Source organism: Ruditapes philippinarum, unplaced genomic scaffold (genome assembly GCF_026571515.1).
Source record: "Ruditapes philippinarum isolate M1 unplaced genomic scaffold, ASM2657151v2 ctg5514_1_1_1_1, whole genome shotgun sequence".
In the NCBI taxonomy this organism is placed as follows: domain Eukaryota; kingdom Metazoa; phylum Mollusca; class Bivalvia; order Venerida; family Veneridae; genus Ruditapes; species Ruditapes philippinarum.
In genome coordinates this window covers 16,820-44,210 of record NW_026855379.1, presented here as the reverse complement: position 1 = coordinate 44,210, position 27,391 = coordinate 16,820, and the positions used below count along the sequence as shown (strand labels likewise).

The following is a 27,391-nucleotide window of genomic DNA, read 5'->3' as shown; positions in this document are numbered from 1 at the left end:
GTAATTAAATCAATTACTGATCAATGTAATCATCCCCAGGTCTGAAAGAGATGAAGTTTACACCAAAACATTGTACAGCAACCAGTAACAATACAAAAAATTTAGTAGAAAATATATGTTAATCTAAGACACGTCACAGTATATGAAAAGATGTAGGTACTCTTATATTTAAAGAGCTGTTGTGCCAGTTAAAGGCTATATTCATCTTTTATAGAGCCAGTTAGCTCAAATTTGTTTTGAAATCTATTTTTAAAAATAAACATTCATAACTATGAATGAAATAATGCAGGAATTTTAAAACTTATTTCAATAATTTCATTGATCATCTGGTAAAAAAAACAAACAAAGAAAAAACCAAAACGAAAAACCGCCTTGGAAGAAAATGGAAACATTAAATAGGATCTAGACACTGAAAACTCTAATACATGTACCTGGCATTTTAAATTGGCTATTACACTAAGAAGTATTTTGTTCCTTTTCCTGCCTTTAGGGAACTAGGCCTTGTCAGCCCAATTGGGAAATTTTTGAGTTGCTGCATGGTACATTTGAGAAATTTTGGAAAAAAAAAATGACTTTCAACTGCCGTCAAATTTTGAATAATTATTGATACTTGTATGGGACAATGGGGATTTAAAAAGGAAGAAGCAAAACCCTAAACTTGAGTTTAACAGATACTGGACTTCTGTTATAACATGAGAAATATGATAATTGTCAGAAAACTATTTAAATCAATAATCCCTGTCTGTGAAAACACTATGCCACCATTCATATTTGTTCATTCCTATATTAATATTATAAACTGTTCTCAGCTTCCATTATTTTATGTGTTTTCTTTTCTTTCAGCTTGCACCTCAATTATCTCTTCAAGAAGAATTTGTCTTCCACTGGAAAGCTGTGACATCATTCTTTATTGACAACAAAGGTATTCTGATATACATTTGATTGATTACCAATGGCTGAATTATTTTCTTTTTATATCCTATCCTAGCCTGAAATTTATAAGTGTTTTATATGGGGTTATAAATACATTGTAGTTGAAATTTTTTACTACATTATGAACATAGAAAATTATTTGCAGGAACTGCAAAAAATAGTAGCAAATAGCTTAAAAAAGTATATGGGTGATATATTTGATTTACGAATTTGTAATAAAAATATACAATGTACTTATATATACAGTTGATATATATTTTTCTTAATTGGTCAGACATTTTGATGTACTGTTTCCTTACTAACATATCCTTATGTAAGTACAAAAGAAGGGATCGTAGGAGCATTTTTGAATCCTTGCAGCTAAATTTAACTGCAGGTAAAATCTTCTGTGAAGGGAGCACTTTCAAACTTTTCTTTTTTCAATAAAGGTGAGAAGCAGCCTATAGATCAGACGAGTATACCATCCCACCTAGAGCAGATGTTAGTCATTTTACAACAGGAGGACATGCAGTGTGAGAGGGGCATGTATGGACCATGCCTGGAATACCTTCTCCAACACAAGCTGCTGGAAACACTGTATTCTCTGGGAAGAAGTGATGTATGTTTGTGTATTACATATAATACAGTTTTAAAAAAAACATGAAAATAAATTTTTTATACCTTTTCTCCATTCATTAGACTTACATGTACATGTTCTTTTTGTTATGAAAGCTTTAATTTAAGTGTTATTAATATGCTCTTATTTTTTAATGCATAATTGTTTACTTCTATATGAGGACTAAAGAGAGCTATTGTACTCGGACATCGGCCTTATTATTCTAGGCTTTCGTTGGTATATACATGTATTTCTTCATTTCTATATGTAAACATATAGATTATTTGAAATAGTTAATATAGAGAAGACTTCAAAGAATTATCTTTTTTCTGTAAGATACATTTCAGCTGATATACATTGTGTATGTTACTTAATGATTAAGTATTAAGTGTCTGTACTGATTGTTAGATCTAGGAGATTTCTTGTCATGTTTGCCTGTCTGTTTTTCTACTGATACATGCAATTATAATCATCGAAAATTTGATATCACATTATATTCAAAACTGTCGTTAAAATTTATTAAACTTTTCAGTGATGAAATTTGAATTGTCCTTGATTTTTGTGTGCTATCTAATGTCTACACTGTTTGCTATTCAATCACTATATGTGTTGAAATTTCCCCTAAAAATGATGAATGGACTTGTCCAGCTTCAAAGATGGACAAGTCCATTTAAGGTTTAGTGTGGTAAGGGTTAATTAGATTAGACACAGCATCATATAGTTGCATCAATAATTTCAGTACCCACCTGGTATGAAGCAGATTGTGTTGTCATTCTTTACAAAGTTATTATCGAGAATCAAACAACCATTGCTGGCTCATGTCAGTGTATATAGAGCTGTACAGGTTAGTCATTCTATCATATAGTATCATATTTCATCTTGTTTATTTTGTAAATGCTTACTGTCAGAAACATAGCTACATAGCTACATTATTAAAGGAAGTAAGTAAAGAAAGTAAGTTATAAGTAACAACTTTATTAAATGGGGCAACACAGTTAGACAAGTCCAGTCTTCCCTGTGAGCCTCAACAATGTACAAAACAATTTATAAAATACAATACATCAATAAGAGATAGAATAATTACACTAGTTGATTTCATTATTATACATTCAACATAGAAATACGTGAGATCAACCTTGAACAAAAAAAAAATTTTATGAGACAAGAGTTGATAATTATATACATACATTCAACATGTAAGAGCACAGTCTTGATAACTAAAGTAACTGTAATGAAATAATCTCTTTGAAATGCATGATTTGCACCTAGCAAGAATGTTCAATACCAAAGATTTAGGATATGAATTTTATTTTATTTTATCATTTACTAAATTAAATCCCCATATGAAATAACATGAAGGAGCAGTTCGAAGCTAACACAATTTAAAATTGTTGACAAATGTATTAACTTGCAAGGAGATAGTGACAGGGCTCACACTGGCTCAAATAAAATAATAGCCAATAATTTCAACTTAAAAAAATAATAGCCAAAAGTTCAGCGGACTATTCACGAATTAGCGATTAACAAAATAAGCAGTTGATAAAATAAACATTACATTTATATCTTTCAGTTTTATAAGGATTCTCAAATAAACTGATATATTTGTGTATATTGATAACTAACTTTTTTTAAATAGAACCACAACTTTAATTGTTATTATAGAACAGAATAAAAACGTTATAATTAGTATAATTACTGTATAACAATAATATTAAAGATTCATTATAACTTTACATAATGCTGTTATCAGACAACTTTTTTTGTTTGTTCTAATCAAATTTGTCAGCTATAACCACTGTCAATTTCCACATTTCACACACAACTGGAGTAGATCTAGGTCATATTAGGCTATTAGCCTATAGAAATAACACAAGTTTGCAAACTCATTCACAGAATGCAGCCTTTTTTCTGAATAATTTACTGAAAAATATCATCATCACCAATGTAATACAAATTTTCTGCCATAGTAGTAAAGATTTTTAACAGAACATAGCTTATTTCACCTTTAAATAAATATCAAAATTATCGGTGTCGCGAAAATATGTGACAATCGGATTTTTCCTGTTTTCTGAAGAAATATTCACAATTTTGGTTGTTGTGCAAATAGTTGTTTGGAATTTAATACTTTTTAAACATTTTACCATTGTTTTCCACTGGCGATTAAGTCAAGTAGCTTAAAACAAAAAACAAATCAAAATTTGCAATTACTGGAATTCACGGTAAATTTTGGGTAAGTCAATATCCAGTTTATCAATTTTAAAACGATTTTTGTGGCTAATTGACGGATATTTGATGGCTATTATAAATGCTGGACAATATCTTTAAAGTACTTATACAATTATACATCTCGCATGTATTTTATCACCTCGGGCAATATAGTTAGCAGCACGTGACCGGTAAAAAGTTGACACTCAATTAAATGCACCCCGCTGGTGTTAATTGGGTCTACTGCATTCATTATCGATTTTTACACCTTATATAAATACTGTTGGAAGTAAAAAATAATCGCCAGATTTTGTAGCCAAAATGCAAAAATAATCGCCAATCTTATAAAATAATCGCAAATGGCGACTATGGCGACCGACAGCGTGAGCCCTGTAGTGACCATTAATTTAGATTTACTACATTGTATGTGGACAAATACTTGATTGCTGGGGATTAAAGATAGGCCTATAAGTTTCATTATCAACTCTTAAAACCTGGTGGTTGTATGATTAAGGTTGCTGATTTTAAATCAGTTGCCCATCACTGTTGTGGTTTCCAATGTTTGCCCCTCTCTGCTGTGGGTTCCAATGTTTGCCCCTCACAGATGTGGGTTCCAATGTTTGCCCCTCTCTGCTGTGGGTTCCAATGTTTGCCCCTCACAGATGTGGGTTCCAATGTTTGCCCCTTACTGCTGTGGGTTCCAATGTTAAGGTCCCATGATCAGAGACTTTGGATTGTTCTTTGTGATGAAGCTATCCAGCTAATTTACAGATGGTTGGTTGTTCCACTCTGCAGATGCCTGTTATTGCCTAAAATAGTCCTGAGCATTTTCTCCACCAAGCTGGAAAGTCACCATATGAGCCACGTCCTGACAAAACCAACATAATGGGTTTGCGACCAGCCTGGATCCAGACCAGTCTGGGCATCCGTGCAGTCTGATCAGGATTCATGCTGTTCGCTTACAGACCCTATAACAAGTAAAGAATCTGATAGCGAACAGCATGGATCCTGATCAGACTGCGGGAATGCGCAGGCTGGGCTGGATCCATGCTGGTTGCAAACCCATTATGTTGGTTTTTGTCATGACGTGGCTCATTTACAGTATCAGTGTGACTTAAATCCAACAAAAAAAACTGAACTCTTAATACTAATACATGTGTATTCAAATAATAATATTTAAAAAAGATTTGTGTAAAAGTGTAGGTTGTATTTTGTAGAGATTGATCAAGACATGTGGAGAGGTCAAGGCTGGCCCTACAGAAATTGAGGAGATCCAGTTTCTGTGTACTGTATGTGCTAAAATAAAGGCAGATCCTTATATTGTTAACTTCTTTCTAGAGGTAAGGAAAAATAAATGTTATTTTTGTCATATAATTTTCATCATTTGGGCCGCGTCATGACAAAACCAACATAGAGCATTTGCGACCAGCATGGATCCAGACCAGCCTGCGCATCTGGGTAGTCTGATCAGGATGCATGCTGTTCGCTTACTAACTCTATTACAAGTGGAGAAACTGACAGCGAACAGCATGGATCCTGATCAGATTGCACGGATGCGCAGGCTGGTGTGGATCCATGCTGTTCGCAAACGCATTAAGTTGGTTTTGTCGTGACGCGGCTCATTTGATTAATTGATCATCTGTAATATTATTGACAGGATATAGTTTTATAAATTGTTATTTTATCTTACTAGTCTTCATTAAGTCAACAAATGACTATCTGTTGAAACTTCCTGATAAAAATATCAAATTCAAGCGCTTGGGCAATAATGAATTATGTTTATAACTTTTGTAAAGGTTAACCATTATAAATGTTATATTTAGAAAAATCATTTCATATAATTGTCAAATCAATAGAAATAAGGTGGAAAAGGAAATATGCCAATGATTAACCCTTTATGCCGTCCCTGTTATTTTCGGCGTATTTGCCATATGAACGGCTTTAGCCGTTTCTATAATAATAATAGTAATAATAATAAATTAATAATAATAATAATAAAAATAATAATAAATATAAAGAAAATTATACCATTGACAATAATTATTATCATACTCACAGATTTGGAAACACATATAATTATTATAATACTAATAATAAATAATAATAATTATATTAATTAATTATATAGTCATTTCTTAGAAAACCCTCTGGCAAATAGGTGATCAATAAAACAATAACCCTCTGGCAGCGAAAGGGTTAAATACATTACAATGAGGAAACCCCTGGATACCTCTAATGTGCCAGTCTGCTCTCTATGTTTAAATTTGTAAAGTGGACTCACTAATTGTTTCCCGAACATCACTGGGACATTGTAAATAGCTTTTGGACACAGTTTTGAAGAAGGCTAAAAGTGGTATGATGCACTTTTTCAAGATAAAATTACAGGAATATTTAATTTAAAAATAATACAGAATTGTTTTTCCAACAGAAAATAAAAGTTGTAGGTCACTTTAAAGAATATTTCATTCTGTATAAGGCAGTGGGTTAATGTTATATTAGATAATTTATATATCATTTCATTGTGCATAATTTTTATATATCATTTCATTGTGCATAATTCTCTTTTTTTTCATAAGAGACCACTGTGTCAGTAGCTTTTAGTTTGTTTCTTGTTTGACTGTAGATGCCAAAGCCACCGCAGAATACTTCAGCAAGTGGAACCAGTACTCCTATAGTGCATGAACCAGCATCAGAAAATAAACTTAAACAACAGTTTCATCTTGTTACAACCCTACTTAATCTGTCTCATAGTGAGGTTAGTTTACATTATTATACTGTTAAAAGGGAAGGCAATGTTGGAATAAAAACTTTATATCAGAAATATAATACTATAAATAGTAAATCTACAAATTTTCTGCCTTCATATAATAATATTAAACGAATGATTACAAAATTTAAATCGCGTAATCACGGATTTCTACTAATCAGTAGGCGTGGCCATGTTTGTGTATTGGCTGTATAAAAACAGGTGCACGTGATGTCATTTCCCCACATCTTTAGAGTTATGATAAATCTAGTAGAATCGTAGTGAAATATAAAGATATTATAAAGTATTGACTAGACAAATTGATTTTAGAAGGATGTGTACAGAAGATTTTTTGAAAGTTTGAAATTGATAAGATACTTTTCTAGTTGCTGATTGTTTTACTACAACAATTTGATTGAAAGCAGTAGATTAACATATCTCATTTATATAGTAAAGTAAAAATTTAATTACTTGTGGAAAAATTAGTGCAGAGCTTAATTCGAAAATAAAAAATTGCTTCCCCATGGTATACTGCAAAATCATTATTTGTGGGACACTCATTTTCATGGTTTTCATGGAAGCATGATAAAGAATTAATTAGCTGACTTCAGTCTCTTGTCACTATATTATAGTGATCAGTCTATTGTTTTTGTCAGACAAATTAAGTAATATTAAGTAATACTTATATTTGAAACTATGCCCAGTTCAAATATGGTGAATACTTCATCTTACACAACTTGTAATCGTTTATGTTTATCTTACAGGATAGTCGAGTGGCTGTTAAGGCCTGTGAAGGTCTTATTCTCTGTTCTAGTCTACCAGATCCTATAGCTGCCCACTGTATGGTCAATAGTACAAATTTCTGCCAAGACTTCACTCAAAGGTTGATTGAAACCTACAAGAAACTACCTAGTGATGTGAATCCCATGGATTTAGAAAATGTTCAAGCAAAATGGGGGTAGGTGTTTCCTTTAGCATAAAATAATGAATCCTCAAGTATCTTTTAAAAAATTTTTTTTGTACTTTCTTAAATCTTTTATGATGCTTAGATCCCTGACCTGTCTAATTCTCAGATTAGTTGATACGATAAGAATTTTATCACAACATATTTGATAACAAAAGAGGATATGTTAATGTTTGCAGTTAAATCTATTAGCATTCAGATGGAAGGTCAGAGTAGGGATCTATCGAATGACCGTCTCGAGTCAGCTAATAAATATTTAGGTCACTATTTTTCAACTACAGTAATTTTAACTTATATGTTAATGAAATTTCATGTATAATAGATATTAATGATAAAAACTGCTGCCTAACTCAGTTTTTAGAAAGATTAAAAAATTCTTCATTTCAGGATGGAAGTTGTAACTAAGCGAGAAGATGACACAACATTTGCTGGAAAGCGCCACCTAGTGTCATTCCTGTCCTGGTTAGATTATTGTGATCAGCTCTCGGCTATAGCCAATCCAATAGTAGCCGAGGCATTGGCTCGAACTATACACCAAACATTTCTTACACCGTATGTTCTACCTGACATGCTACAAATGTAAGTAAATATCTGGAACAAAATGATCCCTTGTAAGCATTAAAAAACAGCAAAATTACACCAAAATTGCATACTAAGTTTGATTGCGCCTGTAAATGAAAGATAATGGAAAAGTGCAACATCCCAAACCACCCCTAGCACCGGCTTGAGCGGTACTCAATTCTTAATTATAAGTGTTGGACTCAGTGATCCCAAAGGACTAAAAAAATATAACAACACTGAAGTGAAGTATGGGCCAACTTTTTACATCTGCCATACAGCACTTGACACCTGCTGTTGTGAAGTTTTAATATCTGTTTATATTTTAATAATTTACATTTATTTAAAATTTGAACATCTTTTCTGGAAACATGGTTACGTCTACGTCCATGAATGTGTCTGAATTCTCTACAATGTATTTTTTTTTTATTTCAATTTTGTTATGAATATATGTTTTTCGGAGGTCAGTGGCAGAGTGGTTAAGGTTGTTGGCTTCAGACCACTTGCCCCTCACAGCTATTGGTTCGAATCCTGACAGGGACTTTGAATTCTTTCATGTCACTTTTTGTGAGGAAGCTATTCATCTAGATTAGGGAATGTTGTTTCGGTTTTTCTGAGGTGCCAGTTTGTGCCTGAAATAATTCTGGTGTGATAGATTTTTCTGTCTTATAGTGATTATAATAGCATATTACAAACAAAGATATGCTCAATATTTCTCATTCAAATGACCTAAAAATAGAACCAAACAACAGTATGTATGATGTTGTTTTATACAAAATGATAAGTATTTGAGCAGCGTCATGACAAAACCAACATAGTGCGTTTGCGACAAACATGGATCCAGACCAGCCTGGGCATCCGCACAGTCTGATCAGGGTCCATGCTGTTAGCTTACAAAGTCTATAACAAGTAGAGAAACTGATAGCGCACAGCATGGATCCTGATAAGACTGCATGGATGCGCAGGCTGGTCTGGATCCATGCTGGTCGCAAACCCATTATGTTGGTTTTGTCTTGACGCGGCTCATTTGATTCCCGTATGAATGAGGCATTTTAGTATAGCTAGTATTTTATAATATTTGTATATTACAGATGTGAGAGTGGATGTATCACTACTACAGCATATATGACGAGGTGTTTACGTACTGTTTGTTCAGAGAGAATGTTGTCAGGTAAATGAGCTTTCTTTTTAACTTGGCTATTCAAAAGAAAGGTTCAAACCCTGACAGGGGCTAGCCATTGTTTTCTTGAGCAAGAAACTTTACATTCATTGCTTAGTACTGGTTTGTTTCAGGAACGGATTTAAGAGTGTTTTATTAAATTTGTATATACTAAAGAAAGGCTTAGTTACTCTGCTCATAACATAATTAGCTCCAGGCACTTTTTTTATATTTTGTGCTACTTATCCTTTTCTCATATTAGTCTTTGAATTTAACAAATATCTCCAGAATCATGATTAAAAGTCACTCACCATGAAAAAAAAAATTATCAGAAATTTTTCTTGAAGATATATCCCAATCTGATCACATAATGTTCAGAATAGTTAAAAGAACAGTCTGTTATTAATATTTTACTTTATCGTCCTCGTATATCTGAACTACTATTTGCTGCCTGATAGCCCTTTTTTGTAGGAGTTTAGACTCTTCTTGTAATTTCTTATTGTTTGGATTACAAAAGAAGAGCACCCCACCATATTAATCTCTGGTCAAACTATAGAGATACACAGCAAACACAGAAACAGACATATCTTAAGCTTCATGTAAACTTTCTTTTCATTTCAGAACTGGTGCTATTTTTGTTGGGAGATGATCGTCATCCAGAGGTACACGGTGAGACGAAGGAAAGTTTACGTTCCCGTCTGATTGACAGATGTAATGGTGTATCAGAAGAGGTAGGTATCATATTGATTTATTCAGGGTAATAAACATAAACACATACTATATTGTCACATATATCTAGCATATATCAACATGCATATAAAACACACAAAACTGCAACAAAAAATAATTATAAAATTAAGTAGTACGTTATTATGTCATGCAGGTTTTTTATGCCACCGCAGCATCTGCGATGCGGTGGCATATAGCGATTCACCTGTGTGTTTGTGTGTGTGTGTGTTATATAGATTATATAGTGAACTTAAAAAATCTTTTTGTGAAAAACCACTTGTCCAATTTCAACCAAACTTGGCAGGATTGTTCCTTGGGTGAAGGGCTTCCAAAGTTGTTCAAAGAATTTCATTCCATGCAGAAATCTGGTTGCCATGGCAACCAAAAGGAATTATAAGAATAAATTAAAAAAATCTTCTTGTAAAGACCCAAAAGGCCTAGAGCTTAGATATTTTGCATAAGGCATTGTCTGGTAGACCTCTAACAAGATTGTTCAAATTATAGCCCTGGGGTCAAAATTGACCCCGCCCGGGGGGTCATTGATTTTCACTATGTACATATAGTAAAAACTTAAAATACCTTCTTGTAAAAACCAAAAGGCCTAGAGCTTAGATATTTTGCATAAGGCATCATCTGGTAGACCCTTACCAAGATTGTTCAAATTATAGCCCTTGGGTCAAAATCGGCCCCGCCCCGGGGTCATTGATTTTCGCTATATGTACATATAGTAAAAACTTAAAACACCTTCTTGTAAAGACCCAAAAGGCCTAGAGCTTAGATATTTTGCATAAGACATTGTCTGGTAGACCTCTACCCAGATTGTTCAAATTATAGCCCTGGGGTCAAAATCGGCCCTGCCCCAGGGGTCATTGGTTTTCCTTATATGTATATAGTAAAAACTTAAAAAAAATTCTTCTAGCTATTGACAAATGCTAGAGGTTAGATATTTTGCATGAAACATTGTGTTGTAAACCTCTAGCAAGATTGTTCATATTATAACCCTTGAGTCAAAATTGCCCTGATCCTGGGGGTCATTGATTTCAATATATACAAATAGTAAAAAATAAAAAAAATGTTATTATCTGAAGGTACAAGGCTTAGAGCTTTAATATTTGTTAAATAATATCATCTAAAGGTACTCTACCAAAATTGTTCAAATTTTGCCTCTTGTGTCAAAATAAGCCTCGCCCTCGGGAGCCATAGGTTTATCTTATATGTATATAGTTAAAACTTAAAAAATCATCTTCCCTAAATTTACAAAGGATAGAGTTAAGATATTTTGCATGAAACATTGTGTGGTGAACCTCTAGCATGATTGTTCAAATTATAGCCCTGGGGTCAAAATTGGTTCCGCCCTGGGGGTCATTGATTTTCATTATGTACATATAGTGAAAAAAAAAAATTTTTGTCTGAAGGTTCAAGGCATAGAGCTTTGATGTTTGATATAAAATATTATCTATAGGTCCTCTACCAAAGTTGTTCAAATGTCAAAAATTGGCCCTGCCCGGGGGCAGTGATTGTCATTATGTACACGTGGTAAAAACAGAAAATAAAACAAATGCAGTCTGAATGAGAGAAAGCTATAGCTTAGATATTTGACTTGAAATGTTGTTTGGTGGACCTGTATCAAGATTGTTATTAAACCCTTGGGTCAAAATTATGCCTTGCCCAAGGGGACAGTGACCTACTTTCTTGTCCTTTGATGTACAGCAATGACATTTCGACCATGTGCACAGTTTTAGTTGTAAAATTGAACTTTGACCTAGATTTTGATGATGTGACGTACTTTCTTGTCCTTTGATGTACAGCTATGAAATTTGAACCATGCGGTGGCATAGCATTTTTCTCAAATGCAATCTTGTTTTCTGTTACTTTCTCTATCAATTCAACTTAAGAAGTACTTTTTATATTTGTCTGTGTTAAAATCATTGCTTGTGATGTTAGGAAAATTAATATTTTATTAAGATAATTATTATACTGTATAGTTAATTGATAAAATAAACATATAGCTTCTTAAATGCTACTTTGAAATCTAATGATATAAGGACAAAATTATTCATGTGTAGTTCTTCTCTGTGTTTAACTGGATCTGTTTTTATTTTGCTATACCTGTTAGGTTTGCCTTGTAACACTTCAACTATTTGACACACTCCTACAGAAAGATGATGAGCATATTCTCCAAAATCTTGTGCTCCGTAATATTGAACAAAGGGATTACTTTGATTCTAAAGCTACAAGAAAAACTAGTATTGTAGATAAACATGTTGAAAAAGCAGATGCTTGTATTCCCTCTGATAATCATGCTGCTGACAAAAACTGTGGGTTGGAAAATGATTCAACTGTTAAGGAATCTCACAATGAGGCAGAGTCTCAATCTGAAAGTGAGGCTAAACCTCAGTCTGAAAGTGAGGCTAAACCTGAAACTGAAAGTGAGGCTGAATCTCCTAATTTGAAGGTTGAAAAGGTAGATGATAAAGTGACTAAAACTGAAGAGTTGGAAATAAATGGAAGTTCAGAAAATTCTGCGGAAAGTGAATGTGATACCAAGAAAAAAATGTGCCAAAATGAAAAGGAGCAATCTGGTAATACACTGAAGGTTGATGGAAAAATAAATGGTAATTTGTTCACATATATAAATATAAATTTTCTACATATTTGTTATAGTGTTTTATTCTGTCTTAAAAATGTATGCATGGAATTCAATAAACAGTATATTGCCCAAGTAGGCAAATACTAGTAATACTTTTATGCTTTATTCTAATGTACCAGTCAAACTTTTGTGGAACTGCAGTGTTGCATCTAGGACGCGCGATTGCGCGATTTGCCCATATTTTATGCAGATTGCGCATTTTAATGAAGTCAACGCGCGCCAAGTCGCGCATCTGACAATTTTTTAACTTTATTCATTTCATCTTCATCGTGCCTTGAAAGCTTCAGCCATGTTTGTTTTCACTTGTGGTAATGACTAAAATACGTACTAAAAAGCGTGTAGCAGCTGACTGGGTCATCTCGTGAGTGTTTTGTAGTATTCGTCAATATTTTATTTTTTCTACTTCCGTTTTTGAGCGGACGATAGCTGTCAAAAATGCCTGAACGTAAAATAAATGAATTCTTTTCGATAAGTCATAGTGTATTGTAAATGTGTGTCCCCCAATTTTTTTTCAACCCCCCCCACATTTTTCAGTTGAGTGGGGGACAATCCCCCATAATTTTGAAATTCTAGATGCAACACTGGAACTGTAAGACTATCTCATCTCAAAATAAAGATCACATAGATTTCCTAATCTGATACATTAATATTTATTTTCCCATTTGAAACGTAAAAATACTTGTTTGCAGAGTGATATTTATATTTATTTTCCCATTTGAAACATAAAAATACTTGTTCGGAGAGCGTTTATGAACAAAGACTCATTTTCATTTTTCTGATGTTTTACTATATTAACTTGTTTATTCATTTCAGATGATAAATTTGAAGAAGTAAGTCTTTCGCCATTTTCTACGCCACTTCACGTCAAGACAGAAGTTCACAAAATAGTCAACAGGTAAGTTGGATCCAAGTTATAACATGTGGTTTAATCATTTTGAATAGATACTTAAATTTGTGAGATATATAAGTTTGTCACAAACTGCGGCGCAGGAGTGTGATAAAACCATATAAACGTTATTGCACTAGTGTAATAACACTTTGATGTGACGTCATTTGTGTTATATACATACATAGCGTATTATCCAACCTACACTTATTCATTTTCCTCTATGTAAGAAGTTGTTGGCCAAACTGAATATATTGAATATAGTTCTAACATCATGATAAGGGTTAATTGTTTACAAAGCAGCTTTCATGGTTGTATAACACTATCTTGCTGGTGGTTACAGTTCTACCCATGTGACCAGTGCAGACCAAGATCAGTAAGCACATAATATGAGCCGCGTCTCGACAAAACCAACATAATGGGTTTGCGACCAGCATGGATCCAGACCAGCCTGTGCATCCGCGCAGTCTGATCAGGATCCATGCTGTTCGCTTACAAACTCTATTACAAGTAGAGAAACTGATAGCGCCCAGTGTGGATCCTGATCAGACTGTGCGGAGGCGCAGGTTGGTCTGGATCCATGCTGGTCACAAACCCATTATGTTGGTTTTGTCGTGAAGCGGCTCACATAATAATATGCCATCAGGTCATGGTCTGCACTGTTCAGTAGGTACAAATTTTGAAATTTTCTCTAAAAAAGATTAATGGTTATGTAAAAATTGAAAGATGGACAATTCCATTTACGATACAGTTGCGTAAGGCTTAATATCATAATAAATATTCATTTAATCTGATTAGTTTTATCCTATAACTTGTATTGCAATCAAATTTCATCAGAGGTCTGGCAGTCAGGTTCAAGCATATTTTAGAGCTTAACTACAATGCAGTCACATTCTTAAATTGGTGATAAATCCCAGAATGATGTAGATTTGTAGATTATAAGATTTATATGTAATATTTAAAATATTTAAACAGTTTCCTGACACTGTTACCAGAGGAACTTAAGTCCAGTTATCAGACAGCGGATGGTGGATATGATATGTACCTTAAAGATGCTCATAAACTGGTAATTTATTGTATTATTTATTAATATACATTTTATACCATGTCACTTGAAGCATTTATATGCTGACATGAACAGATAATTGAATCAAATGTATAGTGTTTAATCAAATAAGCCGCAGCATGGGAGTGTAATAAAGCCATTTAATAAAAACAATATTACATAAGTGTAATAACACTTTGATGTGACGTAATTTGCGTTATATTTAATTCTAACACTATCGGAAATTTTTCTATATAGACAAAGAAGGCCGGAAGCGTGCATTATTCTACAACAATGCACTCTCTGTTCTTTATCTCCCTGTATATTTTCACATGTACAATGGTTATGTCACATGTACAATGATAACGTCACACGTCTAAATATAGAACGTCAAACAGTGACTCTATTGCATAGTAATACACACTTTCGGTTCTTCTATGTTCAATAGGGAAAAATGCGGGCCGTGTTAGAATGTATAATAATGCACGTTTTTTGTTCAAATGCTTTGTAATTAATCACTCAGGTTTATCGGCCTTCGTGATTATAATCCTGGGCATTTGAACTTGAACCATGCATTATTAAACAACAATGTACTCAAAATTAATATCTATTTCCTAAACATAGAATTAAGGGGGGGGGGGGGGGGTGTAGGGGCTAATGATGGCGTTACACTATAAGCACCTCAATGAAAAATGACCCTTATTAACAGTTTACCGTTCTTATTTATATTATGTGATAAGTAGAATATTATATTTGTATAGATTTAATACTAAATTTATTCAACTTGTTGATTAAAAAATAATTATGCTCGCCAGAGTCTCGCGTAATATGATTTTATTCAACTTGTTCCATAAATTTAGTATTAAACCTGCACTCATTCAATATCCTCTATGTATATCACAAGTATACTGGTCGGGGACCATCAACCGGACACTTTTTTTAACATTGTTCTGTACATATTTCATAATTTTTAACCTAGATACCTAAAAATCTGACACAGTTCAGCTAGGTTCTTCTCCTAACTAACAAACTAGATTTTAATTTCTGATGGTATTGACACTTATATCTGAGCCTCAACAAGGAGGGTATAAAAATTGCCTAAATTGTCTACACTACAGTACCATGTGTGTGGACAGATATGTACATGATCTGATTTAATTCAGATAAAAGCTTTGGTGTTTTAATTTTTATGCCCCCACTTCAAAGCAAGGGGGGTATATTGCTTTGCATTTGTCTGTCTGTTGGTCGGTAGACCAAATGGTTTCCGAGTGACTAAAGAACCCTTAGGCCTAGGTCATGACCAGTAGATGACCCCTATTGATTTTGTGGTCAAGGGGTCAAAGGTCAAGGTCACATTGACCTTGTAGGTAAAACGGTTTCCGATCAATAATCAAAGAATGTGTTGGCCTAGGAACTTCATACTTGGTATGGTGATTGGTCATGACCAGTAGATGACCCCTATTGATTTTGGGGTCAAGGGGTCAAAGGTCACATTGACTTTGTAGGTAAATACAGTTTCTGATCAATAACTAAAGAACGCTTAGGCCTAGGAACTTCAAACTTGGTATGGTGATTGGTCATGACCAGTAGATGAACCCTATTGATTTTGGGGTCAAGGGGTCAGAGGTCACATTGACCTTATAGGTAAATACAGTTTCCGATCAATAAATAAAGAACGCTTAGGCCTAGGAACTTCAAACTTTATATGATGATTGGCCATGACCAGTAGATGACCCCAGTTGATTTTGTGGTCAAAGGTCAAAGTCACATTCACCTTGTAAGTAAAGACAGTTTCCGATCAATAACTAAAGTACACTTAGGCCTAGGAACTTCAAACTTTATATGATGATTTGCCATGACCAGTAGATGACCCCTATTGATTATGTGGTCAAAAGTCAAGGTCACATTCACCTTGTAAGTAAAAACGGTTTCCGATCAATAACTAAAGATCACTTAGGCCTAGGAACTTCAACTTTTATATGATGATTGGTCATGACCAGTAGATGACCCCTATTGATTTCGGGGTCAAGGGGTCAGTGTCAAATTTACCTTGTACTTTAAGATGGTTTCTGACCAATAACTCAACAAGTCAAGTTGCCTTGGTTGATATTTTTATATTAAACTAAAAATGCTTTTGGTATACACATTTGAAGGTCTTATGTAATATAACAACTTGGCTGTCATTAATGAGGCCTACATGATTCATAAAATTTATGCATATTTTATTTGGTAAGATTTGTAATAACTTAAATTGCTGCACACAACCTATGGGGTCACAATAATTATTACCTTGTGACTAGTCATGACCAGTAGATAACCCTTATTAATTTTTTGTTCACTGGGTCAGAAGTCATGCATAATAACCTGATCACATGACTAATTGGCTGCCCATAGGGGGCATACATGTTTTACAAACATATCTTGTTGATTTTAAACATGTTATACAATATTTCAGCAACAAATGATTCAGTTTCTATTCAGATTCTATTCTGTGTTTTTCTCATAAAGAGTCTTGGTAGGACCTAAAGCAATTGCAATAAATTTTACAAACTCCTTGTTCATATTTGTACAAGAGTACTTCTGATCCTTGAAATAATGTTTATAGAAAGCTTATGAGCTTTCATTTTGAACAAAGAAAATATGACATGTGTAAAATGAAAGTTTTATCATAATTTATGTATCTAACAACAAGTATGAATTTGCATTGTTTTACAGTATGCAGCAGTGGTTGAGTCATGTAAATCCTGGGGTTATCCACTTGAGTTTCCAAAACTGAAGACAAGTTCCCCTGATCAATTCTATGAGGGATCTTTTCTTCACATGATATTGGATAAATTATCACATCTGCTAGATCAGGTTAGCTTTAATTTTATATATTACATGTCATATCTTTCTTTCATTATCAAGATCTATGTGGTCTGCTATGATAAGAAAAAGAAGTGCCTTACCAAAGATTAAATGGTTACGTTTTCTGTCATTTTAACATTTGAACATTTTCAAGTCATCCAAAAAAGTTTGATTGCTTTTAGAAATTGAAAAGCTGCCCAACTACCTTAAGTAAGGTTGTGTGTTAAGTGCTCATATTGGTCTAAAATAAAAAGCATCTATAGTCACATTTCCATTGGTAAAGATGGTAAGTTGCCATATTAATATAACAGTGTTGTTAGTTAAATAATAACGCAACCAAAATTATAATTTACAAAAAAGAAAATGACCTCGGCTTGGCATGCTTTTATAAAAAAGAATTGTATAAATGTGTTTCTGTCAGTTTACAGTTTTGTTTCTCAACATCACCTTATGTAGGTAAAGAATTTACAGATAGTGTCTTGATTTATTTATCCAATCATGTCATATATTATAACCATCGCATTTGTTTTGTTTTTCAGAGTTATCCAATCAACTTACAGGTTACATCTGTGATATCTAAACTTGCCCTGGTTCCCCACCCATGCCTACATGAGTTTCTGCTGGACCCATACTTGCCACTGAAGCCAGGAGTCAGAAATCTTTTCTCTATATTTCAAAAGGTAGTGGAGCTACACTAACTTTAGTTGCATTTGATTGATTGTTGAGTCAAATACTCAGTGTTCTTAGTTATATAAATGTGTTTCTCATGATTTTTTCTCTTTAAATTGCCATATATATATCATTCACCAGTCCTTTATTAAAATCTGCCATACATAGCATGCAATAAAAACAAGTTGTCAAATATTAATGCAAAACATATTGAACAGGATCACTTTGTCTAAAGTGACATTATGTCAATCCATGGGTATATAGTTACAGGAGAAAGTCAGAATAAGTTTACATTTTGCCATGATTCCTTTCAATTTTAAAATTTACTTCTCATGAATGATAGATAACTCACATAGCCGTAAATATCCATCAGAATTTAATTCATAAAAAGAGTGGGGCAGTCTAATAATATTTTAGACAGCTTTATATTGTAAAACATTTTATAGTGTCAACTGTTGTTCAATCACCATTATAACAGCCACTCTTGTGAAGTATATTGTCAATTCAGCTTAACTTGACAATAAAGAAATGTGCATAATGTCACTTAAAACATACTTACTAGTATCTAATATCAATTGTGGAACATGTTCCTGCAATTTACATTTAACACTTTTGAATCATCTATCCGGAACTAACCAGTATTGTTGACATATGCGGAAACATTGTTTGACTCGAGTTAGACTTGAACCTACTGACCTTATTAGGTTGAGAGGTAGACAGTTTAAAGACTAGGACACTCCTGTTATGTAAGGTAAACAAGGTAATTTTACTCACTAGCCATCAGTGAGCTTATAAATATATGTTTGAAAGTATGATAAAAGTTAAATTCTGTTGTTTTTATAACCGTCTCCGTGGTCTGAGGGGTTAGAGTCGATGACTTCTAATCCAGTTACCTCTCTGGCGTGGATTCAATCCCCGGGAGATGCTTTGGTAGTTTAGCGCAGAGGAAGGTAGTCTAGTACTGGTGTAACTCTCCGTGAACGATCGTTAGGAAACTGCCCGCCTTTATGACTGAAATACTGTTGGAAAAAGGCGTAAAATGGTAACAAACAAACATACTGTTGTTTTTATAAACATGTATACTCGTATTTTAATACATTTATAACCAAATTCATTTTACAAGGTCTCCAATGAGATAAAGTCACAGTATGCCTCTGAATCTGACCTCAGCCAAAAGTTGATCAAAGTACGACGAAAATTAATGGGGAGCTCCTCCAGTATGCAAAGGTAAGATAAGTGTAGGAATAAGTTAAATTTGTCTTGATTTTGACATTAAAATAATGAAGAAGAAAAACTTTAAAGTTTTTTTGCAGTGATAGTGTGCTGTTAATTTTTTATGCATGAGAGATCAAGATTTTATTGAGACTCATAGATATAGAGCTTACTTGCTAACAGCTGATTTTGAAATAAATTATGTTTATTTATGATCCATTGATTTAGGTGATTGTTTGAAATATTTACATTTGTGCCCTCTGATCATGGTTTGCTCTGTTTTCACTATTTAGTTTGTACATATATCGAAATTTTCCTTTTAAATGATAAAAGGTTTTGTCCGGAATAAAACATATTTAGCACCGTAAAATTTGAAAGAAATATGACTTTAAAATAACATTTTCTATGTAACATTTTTAGCTCATTTAATGAACTAAGCTGCATGTTTTGACTTCTTCATCATAAAATATTTAATTGAGGCATTGAACAATATCCTTTAAGTTATGACTGTAAAAAATGTTGTGCATCTTGCTGCATTTGATGAATGTCTCAGATTATAGTATTATAATATTGTACCCTGGTTCTTTAGACACCATTTAAGTTCCATATTAATAATGATTCTGTTAAGACATTCAGTTATTTTAAAGCAGTAATCTTTCTTGTTTGTTATTCTAAACTTTCTTTGCAAGTTAGCTACAGGATACGTTTACACATTCTGAAATGTCATAGACAATACTTTTCTGTTGTTGAAAATATTACTGAATATAATTGAAAATAGAATTTGCTAATGTTGCCATTGAATGTTTTAGGCTTTTTCTTTCAAAATACAACATATAGGATTATTTGCAAAGAAATGACTGATTGTCACTGCAGGTACATTAGGGGGGAGCATGTTTAATAACTTTATGTTTATATTTTCATATAATTTCTATCTGTGTTTGAAACATATAACAGATTGAGAATTGTTGTGATTTAGATTTTTAGGTTTGCTTCCGTTTTTGTCCACCCGTCTAAGGTAAAAAAAAATACTGTGCTAGAATACAGGATTGTTCTTGACAAATACTGACCCCACATTTACATATTCTTTGCATATTTTACTATTAAAACTATAAAGTGAAAGATTTGTGAGTAAGATCTGTCTCCCCACAACCTCAGATTTGTAGTGGTCATTGCCCTAACCGAAATATAGTGGTGTTTGACCTGGTGAGATGGGTCGTCCCAGTATTCCCTGTCAGTCCACATCCTGGTTTCCTGTTGAATGGACAAGCATAAAACTGCTCAGATTGATCTATCTGATTGCATCCATGTGAAAAAGTGTCCAAAGAACTTGAACATCTATGTAAGATTGTTTTATCATTATAAGTTAATTTGTAAGACAATTTGGTTTTAAGACAAATCTCTCAAACACCATTTACTCTTAACTGCTGATTTCATTTATTAATGTAAACATGTTTGCAGTTAATGATTAAAAAACAGGCAACACAGCCACTGAATATTAGAAGCTCAGGTTTAATGTTGCTTGTATGACATATCTTTAAAATTGCCAACTTAAGGATGATAAATATCTGTAAGTATTGACACATGTTTGGGTAGAGTGGGGTAGAAGTTTAATAACACTACAGTTTTCTTACACTTATTTTTTGTATATATTGCTCACACAAGAATGTGTTTTCCTCTGTCACCTCATTATTTGAGAAAATTTATCATAATGGTACCTCCCATACATTAGGATTTATAATGAAAGAAATCTTTTGATGTTTTTCTTTAATACTAAAATTGAATATTGTTTGACCTGTTGATGTAAAGTATAAAGTATTTGTCAAGTTTGATCCTGCACAGACAATATTACAATAGAGTGAGCTTGTTTAACATTGAAAACATGGTTTGAACAATGTAAAGCAATTAAGTTTCAATTTTCTTATGATACATTATATTTTTTTCCCTTGGTATGGATAATCTTGAAACAATTTTCAAATGATACAAATAGATGGGACTTAAACAATAATCACTGATTATCATTTTCTTTAACACCTAATAATTTTTATATAAAACATTTTTGATATTGAAATCAATCCATGGGGTCCTTGGCTGAGGGGTTAAGGTTGTTGACTTCAAACCACTTGCCCCTCACCTCTGTGGGTTTGAATACAGTGACTTTGAATTCTTTCATGTGAGGGAGCTATCCAGCTAGCTTACAGAACATCAGTGGTTTTACTCAGGTGCCTGTTTGTGCTAGAAATAATAATGCAGGAAAGTGCATCTCATCTAAGGTTTTCCTCTAGTAAAGCTGGAAAGCCACCATACAAATCCAACAAAAACAAAAAAGATGAATCTGAGTCCCTTAATTTTTGAATGATCTGTTCCAACCAAATTCAATCCTGAGCAAATTCATTATGCAATTTTAGCATGTCCAATATTTAAGGTTTTGGAGTACAACATTGTTCATACCATGTTTTCTTGCTTGTCATGTATATATAATTATATAACCAGACTCAGAGTGACTAGATTATAGCAGTGTTATTAATAGTGAAGACATTTATTGGCTTTTATAACCGGGTTTTCCAGTGCAAGACTCTGGTTATTAGTTTTGTTAATGTTTGTGGGCAGATGGGTGTAAACAATTTCACCCATGAGCAATTTCTCAAGGGGTTTCAACCAAACTTTCACAACATGATTGGTATCAAGTGCCAATGCGCATTTTGATTTGAACTTTATAGCCCTTCGTTTTTTTTCGTATATCAACAACATGGCGAAAAGCATGACATTGTGACAATTTCCTATCACTTTGTATGCCTAAAATCAAAAATAAATAATTATAGGAATTATTTTTGTGTAAGAATTAGATAAATGTGCTTAACATGTAGTTGTATAAAGTGATGCAGAGTTTGAGAAGAATTGATATTTAGATATGTGTGTACAATTTAGGGATAGGTTATACATGAGATTTTTTTTGAATGGAACATAATTGTTCTGTTATTTTAAAGTTAAAAAACTTAAATAAACTTTAAGTAAGCACTGGTAAAGTTTGTGGTCAGTTAAGCTCAAAATATATATAAAATAATTCTTACATATGTATGTGGTAATTGTACACATTTAATCAGTTCTCATACTTTCATATTCAAAATTGTTAAATTTTCATGTTTAAAAGCTGAATGTACCTTACAGAAACTGTGAAAAGTTATCTAAGTGTTTAATTGCTTTTAAGCTAAAATATGGGAGCTTATTCAGGATATGCTTTTATCTGTAAAGCTGGTTAGTTATGATATAACAGTGGAACTGTATAGATTATTCTTAATACAAATTGTCTAAATGTCTACCTTGGTGTCTGCCTATAGCCTAAAATAATGCACCAAGTGATTAGCTTCTTAGATAGAATGGCCTTAGTTGTAATATAACAGAGGCACTGGATAAATCTTTAGGATAAATTTTTTTTCAAAGTTTTGAAATGCTGTTCACCTAAAATAATGCTTAGAGGGTGTCCTTTGATTCCATATATACAGCTGAGTAGGTGCAATATAACTGTGGCATTGTAACTTCAACATAATCAAATTTTTACTTCATCTGCTATATTTAACAGAAATAATTACATCTACCATGTATCATAAGGTAGAGTGCGAGAGAATTGTTTTATGAGTGATTGTAAACATTGCATGTTTTTGTTGCCAGTGTTAGAGAACTAGTACACAGACCCTATACCAGGTAAGCTCAATCACTTCATGTTGTAGGTACCTGTACATGGGCTTAACCTTAACAAGTTTACCTTTCTTTAAATTTTCATTTTTTCCTGACATTGTGTTTAAATAGTTATATTTACAGTTATATTAAAATATAGTTTGCTTATATGTTTCATCAGCAATATCAGCACCAAGCTTATGATAATAACTTTAATATTTTGTTTTTTGGGTTTTTTTGGTGAGTGGAAACAATGTACATGTGTACAGTCATGTATTATGTTTGCATATCTAAAAAGTAATTTCTTTGTAAATAGTACACATGAACTTACAATTATGTCACTTAATATCTGTATTTTTTTTAATAAATTGGGTTATGTGGGAAAATTAAGGTAGTATAGCACTTTCTTGTTGGAACTGGTCTTTAAAACAATGTTTCAAAATTGTAAAAAAGCTGTAATGACACTTTAACCCATTACTTCATGAGCATTTTGTGAAAAATGGCTGTTTTCATTGAAAAGTCTCCCGTTACAAGTTCAAATTGCTATAATACTATAAAAACTGCTTCAACACTAATCAAACTTGGCACAAATGTTGACTGGACCATTGCACTTGCAACAACATGCTCAGGCTTAAATTTTCTGTTACCATGGCAACGAGGGGACATCTCAAAATTGCCAAAAATCACTATTTTGCGTTGATTTTTTCCATCAAAATTGATTTCAAAGTGCTGCACTTTCTCAATGGATCGAGATAGAGTCAAAGGCTTTTCAGTGTTGGTTACACGTTACCTTATGATCGACCTTGGGTCATTTATAGCCTCTCACATGTCCAAAATTTTCTTGGCGATGAGGGGGACTCCTGCCCCTTCAAATCTCCCAAACAGAACGGGACACATCCCCCTTCTGGCAACCCCCTGATGTATATTTATATTGGGGCCGCGCCGAAAAAGAGGTCACTTTTTTAACAACATTTCTCAAACAAAAACAAGTGTTGGGTGCCTAAATAAGGCATTTTTTCACATTTGAGACAACAAAAAGGGGGGGGGGGTGAAAAAAGGCGTTAAAAGGCGTGTATATGAAGTAATGGGTTAACTGAAAATGATGAAAATACTTGAAATTACCCTAAATCGCGTTTTTTCATGTTTAAACATGGCCTGTCATATAAATTTGAAGAAAAATTGTTGTTTGTAGATTTTTTTTGTTATTTTCATTAACCCATTACTTCATTAGCATTTTGTGAAAAATGGCTGTTTTCATTGAAAAGTCTCCCGTTACAAGTTCAAATTGCTATAATACTATAAAAACTGCTTCAACACTAATCAAACTTGGCACAAATGTTGACTGGACCATTGCACTTGCAACAACATGCTCAGGCTTAAATTTTCTGTTACCATGGCAACGAGGGGACATCTCAAAATTGCCAAAAATCACTATTTTGCGTTGATTTTTTCCATCAAAATTGATTTCAAAGTGCTGCACTTTCTCAATGGATTGAGATAGAGTCAAATGCTTTTCAGCGTTGGTTACACGTTACCTTATGATCAATCTGGGGTCATTTACAGCCTCTCACAAGTCCAAAATTTTTCTTGGCGATGAGGGGGACTCCGCCCCCCTTCAAACCCCCCAAACAGAAGGGGGCACATCCCCCTTCTGGCAACCCCCTGATGTATATTTTGGTTGGGGGGCCGCGCCGAAAAAGAGGTCACTTTTTTTAACAACATTTCTCAAACAAAAACAAGTGTTGGGGGCCTAAATAAGGCATTTTTTCATCATTTGAGACAACAAAAAGGGGGGGGGGTGAAAAAGGCGTTAAAAGGCGTGTATATGAAGTAATGGGTTAAGGGTCAAATGGGCAATATTTAAATCGTGTCTTGAATTAGGAAGATTCTCAATCTATATATGTGGCATAAGGCAGTTTTGTTTTGACCTTATGATGTTCCCCAATGTTAAGTTTCTGGGACTGTAAGTATGCATGCAAGTTCCATCTTGCATAAACAATGTAGCAGTGTTGGCATTTCAATGCATAACTTCACTAATATCAGCATTGACAGACCTTATTGTGGATACTATAATTAAATCGTAATGTGATAATTTGATAATCTGATAATCAGATAACAAATTTTAGAGTTATGGCCCCTTGTATAGTAATAGTTGAAGGCATACATCTTATGGTTACTTTTCTTGAATATTTCTTTCATTATATGCATCTAAGTTATACACATGTAGTAGTGGCAGCATGCTTGCACATAATTTTTTATTCTTGTACATGTATATATATATCCCACCTGCATGTAGCTTTAGTATTATAAATATAATAACTCCATCTTAGTCACCTAGAAGTTTAGTATGTTTTACTCATACAGTCTTTCGTTGCTTGATGTCTGATGCAAACTTTTGTGATCTTTAATTATGTTCCTTCTGTTCTTTACTTTAAACTTATTTGTAATGAATTTAACCTATTAAATAAAGTAATGCTGAAAGTTGGAGTTATTTGTAAACCACAATTTGTATGTGTAACTTAGTACATTGTATTTAAATCATATATTGGTGAGAGATATTAATTTTAATATTATTCAATATGGTGCCTGATTTTTATGCATGTCTATATATAGTTTACTCAGTTAAGTGATTGAAATGTTATAGCAAGTGGATTATGTAATAATAGCCAATGTATATGTACATGTAATTGGGTATTGCAGATTTGGTTAAAAATTTATTTTTCACTGCAGTGAAACATATTTTTCCATATTTTCACTGGAGTCTTGCCTGACTACTTTCTTCTTAATTTAGCCAATACACAAAATTTAAGGGGATGTCTTTCTAATTGTTATATCAAAAAAGCAAAAAGAATGATATAATATTTCACTCATGGTTTCCACCACTCATGAAATACTTATTTTCATGCCACTAGATGAAAATAAATCCTGTATTTATAGAAACAACTTGCATAACCTCTATTTATTACCACTTTCACTGTCTTTTCTATGTGCATTGAGCATATTGAATAATTGATTTATATTTGCACATGCTTGTCACCTTTATAATTGAGCCATGCCATGACAAAATTAACATAATGGGTTTGCGACCAACATGGATCCAGACCAGCCTGCACTTCCACGCAGTCTGATCTTGATCCATGATGTTCACTATCAGTTTCTCTACTTGTTATAGGGTTTGTTAGCGAGCAGCATGGATCCTGATCAGACTGCGCAGATGCCCAGGCTGGTCTGGGTCCATGCTGGTCGCAAACCCATTATGTTAGTTTTGTCATGGCGCGGCTCAATTATTTATTGCCTCAAGTCACAATATAACTCACACATAATTATCACTTTGTATTCTTTATAGTTAAATCATTGATTGAAATAAAAAAACTTAAAGCTCATTTGAACCATTCTAGAGTCTCCTGGTGTCATATATTAACATACTTTGCTGTGCTACCTTGTACGTAAATGGAGCTTTCTTATACATAGACTTATATATGTCTGTGACATCATTATTGTTGTCATTATTATTGTTGTTGTTATTGTCAGACGTACATAACTTGTAGTAAACTTAGAAAAGAAGACAAAATGTTTAGGTACATTAAAAGCTATTCTAACACGACCCCCATTTTTCCCCATTGAACATAGAAGTACCGAAAGTGTGTGTTATTGTGTTATAAAATCACTGCTGACATTCTATATTTAGACATGTGACGTAATCATTATACATGTGACATAACCACTAGAAATGTGACGCGCTGAAAATAAGTAAGGAAACAAATCAGGTGCAATTTAGCTTAATACCAGGTAGTACAGCAGCATTTATTTGTTGATGTTGTGTTAGAATCAGAATAATATATCCAAATCGGTGATTTTATCGCTTGATAAAATCATTGTTTGTCCTTCATATGCGCATCATTATATCACTTGGGCTAGGCCTTCTTGATATAATTCCTCGCATCCTAACTCCAAACACTGATTTTATTGAGCGATAAAATGACTGTTTGGTATATATTATTTCTTAAATATATACAATACCTGGAACAAACCAGAATAGTTGTCAAAATCAGTGTCACTAAAGATCAAATTTGGTTTAACTGAATTCAATAATCAATGTAAGTGAAGTCTAAAATAATTGTAGCAAAAGTCAAAATCTCTGTAAAACAGAAAATTAAATTAAGTGTTACTGGAATCCAAAATCTTGCACCTGATGTTTAAAAGTTTTGTCACTTAAATCCAAAATCTCCATAACTGAGTTCAAATTTTTTGGTCCCGATTTCCAAAATTAGTGTAACTGAAGTCAAATTCCTGTAATCAGTGTTAGCGGCATCTTAAATTAGTGTAATGGAAGTCTACAGTCAGAGTAACTGATATTTAAAATTAGTGTCACTGAATTCCAAAATCCCTGTTATTGAATTCAAATTAAGAACTCTTGATTTCTAAAATCAGTGTAACTGTATAAAAATTCCTGTAACTGAAATTCAAATGCAGTCTTACTGAAGTCATAAATCAGTGTTACTGAAGTCCAAAATCAGTGTT

The 27,391-nt window shown here is 33.2% G+C and overlaps 1 protein-coding gene across 5 annotated transcripts in view; it reads left to right on the top strand.

The window, feature by feature from the left end:
- The window catches only part of LOC132743125 (FHF complex subunit HOOK interacting protein 2A-like), a 30,092-nt gene that overhangs the window by 2,000 nt on the left and 701 nt on the right, over nucleotides 1–27,391 (top strand). For 2 of the 5 annotated variants that reach the window (XM_060731642.1, XM_060731643.1), the window contains exons 2-18: nucleotides 844–922; nucleotides 1,362–1,531; nucleotides 2,268–2,372; nucleotides 4,951–5,073; nucleotides 6,357–6,488; nucleotides 7,244–7,437; nucleotides 7,831–8,022; nucleotides 9,093–9,172; nucleotides 9,782–9,891; nucleotides 12,006–12,504; nucleotides 13,353–13,434; nucleotides 14,401–14,491; nucleotides 17,186–17,326; nucleotides 17,857–17,997; nucleotides 19,110–19,213; nucleotides 20,175–20,213; nucleotides 22,865–22,897. In XM_060731642.1, the coding sequence (XP_060587625.1) occupies nucleotides 844–922; nucleotides 1,362–1,531; nucleotides 2,268–2,372; nucleotides 4,951–5,073; nucleotides 6,357–6,488; nucleotides 7,244–7,437; nucleotides 7,831–8,022; nucleotides 9,093–9,172; nucleotides 9,782–9,891; nucleotides 12,006–12,504; nucleotides 13,353–13,434; nucleotides 14,401–14,491; nucleotides 17,186–17,326; nucleotides 17,857–17,997; nucleotides 19,110–19,213; nucleotides 20,175–20,213; nucleotides 22,865–22,897 (2,315 nt within the window). The remainder of the gene's footprint in view (nucleotides 1–843; nucleotides 923–1,361; nucleotides 1,532–2,267; nucleotides 2,373–4,950; nucleotides 5,074–6,356; nucleotides 6,489–7,243; nucleotides 7,438–7,830; nucleotides 8,023–9,092; nucleotides 9,173–9,781; nucleotides 9,892–12,005; nucleotides 12,505–13,352; nucleotides 13,435–14,400; nucleotides 14,492–17,185; nucleotides 17,327–17,856; nucleotides 17,998–19,109; nucleotides 19,214–20,174; nucleotides 20,214–22,864; nucleotides 22,898–27,391) is intronic. The other 3 variants (XM_060731646.1, XM_060731644.1, XM_060731647.1) reach the window with 3 other exon arrangements.